This window comes from Balaenoptera borealis (assembly GCF_965194805.1).
Source record: "Balaenoptera borealis genome assembly, chromosome: 13".
NCBI classification, from domain to species: Eukaryota; Metazoa; Chordata; class Mammalia; order Artiodactyla; family Balaenopteridae; genus Balaenoptera; species Balaenoptera borealis.
In genome coordinates, this window is record NC_138870.1 from 17,962,656 (window position 1) to 17,974,474 (window position 11,819).

The 11,819-nt window shown below is 34.5% G+C and overlaps 1 protein-coding gene across 6 annotated transcripts in view; it reads left to right on the plus strand.

Annotated features, from left to right (window-relative positions):
* The window catches only part of SLCO1C1 (solute carrier organic anion transporter family member 1C1), a 62,445-nt gene extending 50,960 nt beyond the window's left edge, over positions 1-11,485 (plus strand). For 2 of the 6 annotated variants that reach the window (XM_082351971.1, XM_082351975.1), the window contains 4 exons: positions 193-377; positions 1,945-2,009; positions 7,266-7,383; positions 8,912-11,485. In XM_082351971.1, coding sequence (XP_082208097.1) covers positions 193-377; positions 1,945-2,009; positions 7,266-7,383; positions 8,912-9,134 — 591 coding nt within the window. In that variant the 3' untranslated portion in view covers positions 9,135-11,485. Of the gene's footprint in view, positions 1-192; positions 378-1,944; positions 2,010-7,265; positions 7,481-8,911 lie in introns of all 6 variants that reach the window. The other 4 variants (XM_082351976.1, XM_082351972.1, XM_082351973.1 and 1 more) reach the window with 4 other exon arrangements.
* Positions 11,486-11,819: the final 334 nt, after the last annotated feature.

Consider the following 11,819-nt stretch of genomic DNA (forward strand, 5'->3'; position numbering starts at 1 on the left):
CTGCTCTTTGGATAATGAAATGTTGTCTCTCTAGATTTTGCTTTGCTTGATATATTCTAACGCAGAAAAATAAAAATTTCCCCATTGTTTATGTAATAAATGTATACAATAAATTCTTTTAAAATAAATACTTGTCTTTAATTTTATATACAAGTTACCTCAATAATTGGATTTTTCCCTATTGTGTTACAGATATTTAATAACTGCACCTGTGTGGGAATTGCCGCCTCAAAATCAGGAAACTCCTCAGGCATGGTGGGCAGATGTCAAAAAGATAACGGATGTCCCAAAATGTTTCTGTATTTCCTTGTAATTTCAGTCATCACGTCCTATACTTTGTCTCTAGGCGGGATACCTGGATACATATTGCTTCTGAGGTGAACACTGATTCTCCCTGCCCCAATTTTAATATGACATACTGTGATCATCTACAGCAGTGATTTCAAACTCTGCTCTGTGGAATCATTATGATTCCTTACAGCTCTCTCAGGAAACTTGTTCTACTTTTATGCTTTTCCCACTTTAGGTTTTTATATAGATAATGTGGTTGAATAGAAGTTTTTCTATTATAATTTATGCTTGAACATTTTTTATTGGCTCTCCTATCCTAGATCTCGATAAAATATATAAGTAAATTCAAATTTTAAAATATTAGTTTTGTAACAAGTATTTTCAGTGATAAAATTTTCCTCCTCATTGAATTAGTGTTGCAAGTATTACTGTTAAACAACTGATCGAAATCACCTAAAGATATTACAAATTTCGATAAAATTGTTAAATATGAAAAGTCAAATTTTATTGTAAATCAATCTTTTATGAGATGGATTAGGTGATTTTGAAATTAGTTCATATATCAAAGGATGAATATTAAGTTTTTCTAAAATGAAACTAATCAAAATATTGTTTATAGCTTTAATTTCCCACAACTTATATTATAGAAATTGATTAGGAAAGATCTACAGAAGATAGGATCTAACATCCACAAATCTGTTTTTGTAAAAGGGTTTAAGGAGAACATGAGATACTGATGCTTTCAAATGGAAACATGGGTTTGATGGGAAAGCACTGCCCCCGAATTCTCAGACCAGGATCATTCTTCATGGGTACCTATTTCTCCAACATTTGCTTACCTTGTGCCAAGTAGTCACCTGGGCCAAGTGAATAAACAGGCCAATAGAGGAAGAATTTTCCTCACCACCAATCCCTCAAATGAACCACACTTTATTTTGATGTCAGAAGGAAATGTCATTTGCTTCAAGGAGAAGAGTTGTAATTTTTGACTCTTTTAAAGCAGAGACTAAATATTATACATATGAAGAACTTAACTACCATGGTTAACACTCAGTAGTTATTATATATCCTCATGATTATTACATTTAAAATCTATACGCCAATCCATCAGTTAAAGTTATACAGTCATATTAAGGATGGTCTTGTTATTTTAGGTACTCTTGTACTTGACTGGTAAATTCAGGCCCCCACTATTTAGCAAAAACACTAAGCATGTCACAATGATTCTGATTCAACTTGAGTCAATAGGGTCCTGTGCTTTTAGACCAAAACCCACAAAAACTAGTTATAGGTTATTAATCTTTTACTGTGCCTCAAATTCTTATAATTTCTTAGAATTTTTTTCCCTGTGAGTCCTTGTTATTTTACTGATTAAATTTGATTTTACTTTACCCAACGCCATTTGAATATGTCATGTAAGAGTGATTTACATTTTAGAAATATTAACTATAAATTCCTCGATACACTGCATATAATGGAACAAGGTTTTTATATAATTTGCTTTCCCTATGCTAGAATACTAGTGGGTTCTCCATAAATGCTACTTGAATCCTAACATCATTTCATGTGTGTTCAGTAGATTATCACTGACATTACTATTTGCTTTAATGTACTATTATATTATTTGTCATAATGCTTTTGTTGATTTTTTAGGTGCATTAAGCCACAACTTAAGTCTTTTGCCCTGGGTATCTACACCTTAGCAGTAAGAGTTCTTGGTAAGTATAATCTATGCTTTAATTATGGTAGCCATTACAAGTGTATTTTGAATAATTTTCTAAATATTTTACGGAATTATGACACATAACTAAATGATGTCGGTAGTAGATTCCTGTTCTTTTAATCTTCTTCTTTCCTTCATATCTTTCTTCCCTTCCTCTTTTCATTGACTACTCTCTTCCTTTTTTTCAGAAATATTGAGAACCAATGCTATACCCATGATAAAGTGATCTTATAAGAGTAATGACATTTTTAAACAATCTTGTCTCTTCTAGCATGGGTCTAGTGTCAAAAAATCCATTGCTGTTATAAAAGAGCCCTCTGAGAGGAAAGCAAAAATTGAATCAGTAAGAAAAACTGAAGTCTAAATATAATTTTTTAAGTTATTAGATGGAAGGAATTCTTTTGAGCTACTCTCAATGCTAGGATATATCATTGGTAGAAAGATCATTCAAACAATCAAAGCAGTGTGGATTTGAATTCACAATTTGTTAAATGTAATAGGAATGGTTTCTTCTGACTACCAGATTTTTCAATATTCATTAGTTAAAACCCATAAAAAACAGAGTGATTTAGATAGGTTTTTGTCCTTAAAGAGTTTATATTCTAAAGAAGATAGAAAAAACCATTGTAAATGTTCCTCTGTAACTTGACAGAGAGGCACTACCTGGAAGAAAAACAAATTCAGAGCTTTAGATAAATGTGGTTTACATAAATCTTGACATAAAAATGGATATATGTGAAGATAGAATATAATCCTGATAAAATTGGGAAAACAACAAAAATGGAGGTTTATGCCATCATGGCTGGCTCTAATTCTACAATATAAAAACAGAGGTTATCTAGAAAAAAGGCTATTGAGCCTGAAGTACATCCCTGGCTGTAATAAGTCTATCTACCTCCCGTTGAGAACATAGATATAACCTACAGTGTGAAAAAGATCTCAAGTAAAAGAAATAATTCATAAAGTTGATTCCATAAAAATGAAAATATAATCAACACTGTATGATACCATTTATATGTGGAATCTAAAAAATACAGCAACCTAGTGAATATAACCCAAAAAAAGCAGACTCACAGATATAGAGAACAAACTAGTGGTTACCAGTGGTCGTGGGGCAATATAGGGGTGCGGGAGTGGTAGATACAAACTACAGGGTATAAGATAGGCTCAAGGATATATTATACAACATGGGGAACATAGCCAATATTTTATAAATGGAAAGTAACCTTCAAAATTGTATAAAAAATAAAAAATATATATACTTGAAAATGGCAAAAATATAAAGCAAACGACAAACTACATACAATTTTTTTCAATTTATATAACAGACAGGTGGCTAATATCCCTATTATAAGGAGAACACCTAAGTCCTGAGAACAAAAAGATCAACACTCTAAGAGAAAATGGGGTAAAAGGTATAAACAACCATTTCATGGAAAAATAAGTATAAATACTTCTTAATATATAAAAAGATAGTCAAGGACCCTCATAATAAGAAGAGTACAAATTAAAACTACACTGATACTAATTCTTACTTATCAGATAGGCAAATTACCAAATGTTGTTTGTCCTGTATTACAGTACAAATAGAAAATCGATACATTTATACACTGCTGGTGTGAAAATTACACTATTTCTGGAGAGGGATATTTGGCAATAACTAACAAAATTACATATAGACTTATCTTTTGACCTAGCAATCCCACTTCTAGGAATTGATGTCAAAAATGTGCTCGCAAAAGTATGAAGTAAGTCTAATCTTATGGATGTTCAATCACTGTGGCATTAGTTATAATAGTAAAAGACTACAAGCAGTGTAAATGTACATCAGTATGAGACTGGTTAAATAAACTATAGTAAACCCACATAATGGAATACTATGCAGCTGTATGGACAAATGGGGAAAATCTCTCTCTAATGTTACCAAGTATATTAGTCAGTACTGGCTGTCATAACAAAACATCCTGGACTGAGGGGCTTAAACAACAGGAATTTATTTTCTCATAGTTCTGAAAGCTGTAAAGTCCAAGATCAATGTGCCAATAGGGTTGGTGTCTGGTGAGACCTCTCTTCCTGATTTGCAGATGGCCATTTTCCCACAGTTCATTCCCTGGATCTTTTCTCAGTGCACAGAGAGAGAGAGAGAGACTTTTGGTGTCTCTTCTTCTTCTTATAAGGACACCATTCCTATCAGATTGGGGCCCCACCCTTATGACCTCATTTAACCTTAATTATCTTCTTAATTACTTTTTCCACATACAATCACATTGTGGGTTAGGGCTACAACATATGAATTTTGGAGGGACACAATTCATATCAAGTGATCTCCAGGATATGCTTTTAAGCGAAAGAAAGCAAAATGTGGAACAACGTATATAGTATGATGCATTTGGTGTAAGTATAGAAAGGTGGAAATATTATACACACACACAGAGGTATTTGCTCTTGTTAACAAAAAGAAACAATGGAAGCATAAACTAAAAACTAATACTAATTTTTAAAAAACTTTACCTGTTAGGGAAGAAAGGAAAAAGGGGAGAGAGAACAGGATGGAAATGAGACTTTGTAAATGTAACTGTTGTATAATTTGAAAGCATGCAAAAATTTTATATAATTTAAAATAATTAAATTAACAGAACCAAAGAAATTCTTAAAACAAACCAAAACTAACTCTATATTATATGGGTGACATAACCATACAGAAAAAAACTTTAAACTACATGGAAAGTAGAATTATTACCAAATCCCCATTGCTTCAGTACATTTTATGGTCTTGTCAGTAATACTAACTTTGGCATTGTTATGTTAAAACTATTGTATATTTTAAGATTAAAGTAAATAAGATATTATGTTAATATCATTAGGAATCAATATTTTCAGCATAATAGAAAAGCGATAAAAGCATAAAATAAAAAATTTAAGTAAAACTCATTCTTAATTTAAACTTAAAATGTTAATATGAACTCATATAGCTTTATTTTAAAATAATGTGTATCTTATAACTCTGTCTCCTGAAAAATCTAGAATCTATTTAACCCAGGAGAAATGAGCACCCATAGCAATGAATCTGTGCTATCTAAATATCATTCCTCAATAAAGAAACCACAGCACCTTGGAGAACTGACCAAGGTCTAGGGTAGAAAATGCACAAGATGATTGTGGGACAACTTTTGTGCCAGAAAGTGAGAAAGCTATCAAAGGGATATGTCAAAAGGACACAGGACCAATTTGAGGAGCTTGGCCTAAGGTGAGATAATTTGAAAATAAAATATGTAATATAAACAATATTATATTAATTAATATATAACATAACTAATCATTATAATATCTGCCGTGTCTTGAAATACATTGAATATATAAAAAGACGTAAATCTGTAATGATACCTAAATAATTTTGGAGAATACTAGGGCACCAATTCATTATTTTTGAAACTGATAAATGGAAAGAACTGAGCATTTATCCTGCCTTCCTTCTATGAACTATATTTCGAAGTAATCAAATAAACAGTCATGAAGGAAAATTCTCTTTTATAGAAAAATCCTAAATAATTTTACACAAGGAATAATATAATTTTTAACAATCTGTTTTGCAACCTCCTCAATAGTTGCTGAAAGCTATAGGTGAAAATGGATGAAAAACTTCATAATGGAGGGCATAGCCTGAGTCTCAGATCCACTTTAACATTACAAAGAGTGGCAAGTAGACAGCATGTGACTTCTGCCAGAACACACAGAACCACCTGTGCCTTGTTCCTGCCTGAGTCTATGCAGGAGCTAACTACCAGGTTATTGGAAAAATGAAGGATAGGAGAACAAAGTAAACGACGCTGTGAAGAAGCAATCAGTCAAATCTGGACTGTGGCATATTCTATAGGACAAATGTCTTTCTTCAAAAATCATTAGTATGAAAAAAAAAAAGTTGGGGAAAAAGCTGATATAAAGAGCCACCAACTAAATTTTCTAAAAAAGATCTTTACTGGAGTATAATTGCTTCACAATACTGTGTTAGTTTCTGTTGCACAACAAAGCCAATCAGCCATATGCATACACATGGGCCCATATCCCCTCCCTTTTGAGCCTCCCTCCCGTCCTCCCTATCCCACCCCTCTAGGTCATCTCAAAGCACAGAGCTGATCTCCCTGTGCTATGCTGCTGCTTCCCACCAGCCAACTATTTTACATTCGGTAGTGTACATATGTCCATGCTACTCTCACTTCGCCCCAGCTTTTCCCTCCCACCCCATGTCAAGTCCATTCTTTATGTCTACCTCTTTATTCCTGCCTACCTGGTTTGAATCCTGATTAGAATGAGCCAACTCTAAAACACTGCTTTGAAGACATTCAGAAAAGTTTGAATATGGGTTTTTGATAGGATTAAAGAAATTATAAAATGTGTCATGTGTTAAATGGCAGAGTGATATATTTTTAAAAAATGTCAGAGATGTGTTCTGAAATACATATAAGGAGAATGATGTGATATCTGAGGTATCTCTTAAAATATTAAAAAAAAATAGTTTCTGGATGCACGTTGGGTTGTGGGACTGGAGAGAGATAACACAGGAGTGGCAAAATATTGATATTAATAATTGTTAAAGTTAGTGACGGTACATGAGATTGTATTACATCATCCTCTCTAATTCTGTGAATGTTTGAATTTGCCATTATGAAAATTTTAAAACATACAGAAGATGGCAAGCATTTGAATCTTGAGGAACATCTTCACGTTATTAAGAGCAATGTAAAGTTAGTTATCACCTAAATGTTTTTCAGTGGCAAATAATCTATTTAGATGGACAATGTATATAAAGAGAATTTTTATTTAAGATACCAAATAATCTAAACTGACTGTTAGATATCTTTATCTATGTGATCTTCTTGCTTACAGGATTTTATGCAAAATAGGGTCAGTTAGCTCTTTTTTGAATCTGGAATTCTTCTCATCCTGGTACAGAAAGGGAAAGACCCTTGCAAATATTTTCCCTTGTAAATGTACATTTTCCTTACAAAAAGGAAGCTTATGCTGTGTCTTTGGAGCTTCTCCTATGACTTCTGTTTCTCAAAATTGTCAGCTCAAAATAATCTTTATACCAGAGGCATATTTTGGGGTGACACATTCTGGTTTTCTACAGATGCCCTGTCATCTCCAAAGCAGTGAATTTTGGACTGACTGTGGTTTCTGAGAATCATTAATTATAGGCTAACCAAAAAGATATGCATATATTTTTAGCAGCAATTATTTGTTTTTCTCACAGCAGGAATCCCAGCTCCCGTATATTTTGGAGTTTTGATTGATACTTCATGCCTCAAATGGGGATTTAAAAGATGTGGAAGTAGAGGATCCTGCAGATTATATGATTCAAATGCTTTTAGGTACCGTATCAAACTCATTCCCACATCTCACGGCTACCACATCCCAGGTTTGCACAATGCAATTGGCACTAATAATCCTCATGTAGTTTCATTGCTTGTAAGGAAAAGGAGAGTCTAATCAAGAAGTTTGTTCTGTTTTATAGAATAATTCTATTATTATCTGATTATTTGGCTAGATCTTTCATTTTCCCCCCATTCTTAATCTTGACTCCCATTTTAAATGAGTAATCATTTTAAAAAAATATGACATAAGATTTCAGAATAGAGTAGAATTTTCAAAGTTTGTGCACACAAGTGAGTTAATTCCCTGAAACTCAGAAGCATTTAAATCTAGGTCACATTTGGGGTTTAATTCTATTCTTTTTCAAACTGAGCCAAACTGTCCCATTTACGTCAGATATAATCCCTCTGGGCAAGAGTTGGATTTGGCTGTAAATCTGTCCGGCTTTTATTGCCAAACTGATGTTCAATTATTCCAGTACTTGAAATGCATAAAAGTAAAAGGTTTTCTCTGTGTGTGTGAGTGTGTATGGGGTTGAGGGCATGGTTTTTTTCACTATGGTATCATTCAGTTCAATTCATCAAACATTTAGTTTCCTTATTGCTTAAAGCAATACTTCAATGGCTTAAAAGCAAGAAGGATTTTTTTTTTTTCAATTTACAAGCTGAGTATTCTCTAGAGAAATAAACTTGGTGCTGAACTGTGTAAGTTGGAAGCTGGATGTGAATTTAGCCGACCATCTCAAATAAATTTGCTTGACTTAATAGGCTTTGATGTTATGTGAGAAATTTATTTTGGTCTTTGAAAGGGACCTGATCTGTGAGGAGAATTGGCACTTTATTCACATTTACTAAGGCTGTATTTTAGTGCAAAGACAATGTAATTCAATCAGAGACTATGAATGTACATACAAGGTAACCAGCATGAATCATTTAACCTGTCCTTTCAAACCTTTGTGTCTTATAATCTAATGTAGAACTAAAGGCTACTCATGGAAGAAATGGATTGAAACCTCTGATTTGTTCTTAAGTCAGTCTATTCTACTGAGAGCTCTGATTTCCCCTTAATGTTCCTTCTTGCAGTTTTTCCGTAGAAGTGAATTTGGGCAAGCTTCGAGGGAAGGGTAACCACATAATTTATCATGCAAACCTGGGTACTTTTGAGAGTGAAAGGGGGCACTATTAAAAACTACACTGGGACAACACTAGCATAATCTGGGACTTTTCTGGGCAAACAGGGATATAGTTACCTGGTCTAAGGAAATAATTTACAGAGAGGATGGGACAGATTATATAATTATCAGTGACTGAAAATGATGGTACTACTAAAATTGCTTTATATTAGCTTACTGCCTTCAATAGTCTGTCAAATGTTCATAGAAAGGTCTTTTATAGCCACTGAATCTGCATTCTTAAAACCATCCTCATGATAGTTTTATTGATATTGATATTTTTGGATGATATTATTACATTTTATTTAAAGTTGGATAGTTGCAATAATTAAGATGGAAATTCTCTCTTCTTCTAGACACATGTATCTGGGACTAACCATGATTCTTGGCACCATGTCCATTTTCCTAAGTACTGCAGTACTTTTCACTTTAAAGAAAAAGTATGTTTCAAAACACAGAAGCTTCAGAACCAAGAGAGAAAGAACAATGGTGTCTACAAGAATCAGGAAGGAAAACTGTACGACGAGTGATCATTTGCTACAACCCAGCTATTGGCCAGGCAAAGAAACGCAGCTTTAGACAAATGATGACCTGAAGCCATGTTTTCCAATGTCTGGAAATTCTGCAAACAAATTTTAATCAAAAGGGTTTTAAATGTGTAAATTCTTTCTCCTTTCAAAAAGATGTCTACTTTGTTTTTGATCCTAAGTATTAGATAATGTACCTGATAATATAATTAATCATGTTACAGAAGGTGTAGATGGTAAAGTTAATCTTAAATATTTTAATTTATAAACAAATTCCTTATATTATTTACTCATTCTGCTTAATTTTGCCTGTGCCCATTGATATATTAGCTGTACTCCTAACAGAACAATTGTCGCTGTAGTTTAATGGCTATGTGTAAAGTAATTTCTAAACTGAGATACTTGCCTAGGATAAGAGAACACTTTAAAAAAATTAAACGACATCTTGGTCTCCTTCAAATACACCTTAATGATGATGTTAGGATGGAGTCAGAACACGTAGAGGAAGATTTCGTTTTAAGCTCCTTCTTTCTTTTGAAATACAATAATTGATATAGAAATGTATATTTGCAAATGATCTTGGAGGATTCAAATTTTGAATTACTAACTCTTCTACCATTACTAACTCTTCTGCATGTATTTTATGTGTGAGATTTTTAAGTGACCATAGTTGTAAAGTAATAAAATTAATATTAATATGCTTTCCTGTCTTTCTATGAATTCAATGGAGTAAAAAATATTGTTAAATACTGCCCATATTTTAATGTATATAAGCAGCTCCAGACTTATGATTGTGATGTGGTCCTAAAATATATTTGAAAGTGAATTTCTGAAAGTCAACAATAAACTTAGATGTTATAACAGGAACACAGAGTGATGGGGTGAGTGATGGTGTGGTCCCTTTTGGTGCTCTCCCTGGCATCTGTCACAAGGCTTCTGGGCAGGGTGGTGCCACTGGTACAGTCTGCCAGATAGCTCTCTGTTTCTCTGTAACTGAAAAAGCCATGCCAGGCATTTCCTGTTCACTGGCTTCCTGGTCCTGCTCTCACTGGAACTAGTAGATTCAGCAGTCCACCATCTTTAATCTTCAGCTCTACTGTGTGTTATGTCTTTCTTCCTCTACCACTGCTGCACCCTAGAAGGGGCCTGACCTTCCCAAGAAAAGCAAACTTAGGTAGATCCACCCCTCCCCTGCAGTGGAATCTTGGAATCATGCCACAATTCTTAGCAGCCTTTAGAACACACAAACAGGGCACTCCCAACAAGGAGTCTCTTTGAGGTATTTCTTGGGAGCCTGAGTCCAACAAAAAAGTCCAGTTCAGAAATGCAGTCACGGTACTTCCCTGGTGGTGCAGTGGTTGAGAATCCGCCTGCCAATGCAGGGGACACGGGTTCGAGCCCCTGAGGGAGGATCCCACATGCCGCAGAGCAACTAAGCCCATGTGTCACAACTACTGAGCCTGCGCTCTTAGCCCATGAGCCACAACTACTGAGCCTGCGTGCCACAACTACTGAAGCCTGTGTGCTGCAACTGCTGAAGCCTGTGCGCCTGGAGCCCGTGCTCCACAACAGGAGAGGCCACCGCAATGAGTAACCTGTGCACCACAGTGAAGAGTGGCCCCCACTTGCCGCAACTGGAGAAAGCCCGCGCACAGCAACGAAGACCCAATGCAGCCAAAAATGAATAAATAAATAAATAAATAAATAAGAAATGCAGTCGCCTTACTCACACAGTGGAAGGATCAAATAAATTTTCCCCTTACGTACCAGTCCTGAGAATATGATGAATGGAAAAAACTAGAGATGAAAAGTGTGGGGATGAAGAGCAGGGAAAATTTCCTTTAAATACATATTAATTTTGCCATTTTATTTGAATTGGTGGTGCCAGATTATTTCATATTTTACTATTTTTAAAAATGAAAATAGACTTGGTTTGTTTCCAGCAGGCCTACTTCAGACCTGCTGCTGCTGTACTAACTTGTGAGCAGGAATCCTTTTTGTCATCTCAGTATCAGTCTTACCCATAGCGGATATTTACTGAACGGGTGAGTGGGTACACTTGTCAAGAGTTTTCTTTGTAGAGATATAATTGAAATTCAAGTTCCTCATCCTGTCTCCCACATCCTCTTTATTTTTCAAAGCTTTTGTAGCAACATCCTGAAAAGTAACTTCTTTGCAAGTAAATTTCTAAACAGGATCCTATCCAATGTACTCTCGAATGACTTGAAAAGTAAAAATTAGCATAAAGCATATTTAAAATGATTTTTTTCATAAAAGCACCAACTGTTAATGAAAAGCATATTTTTATGCATAACTGTTAATTCAACAGTGGAATTATACATACTAAACTCATTTGTATGGCATATGAGGGTATCATCTAGTGGCAAAGTGAATTTACTAAAAGGAACCTTGACGTTTTAAATGAGTAAATTCAGCTGACAGCAGTAAGCAGGCTTTTCATGCCTCAGAAAGCACATGAGGTTTTTTTTTTTTTTGAGAAACCAAACCCCATTTCAGAGGTCAAAACATTCCCTCAGCCCCAAACATTAGAGGTAAGGCCTTGATGGACATGTGGGATCCCACAGTTGCACCACTTTATTCATTTATTATACAGTCATGACCCCTGGAGGTGACCAGCACCTCAAATGAACATATGATTCACTCTAACCTTCAGACAGGAAACACTCCAGCAATATCATTTTATAAGTGGAGTGACTTCAATTGGATTAAAAGACTT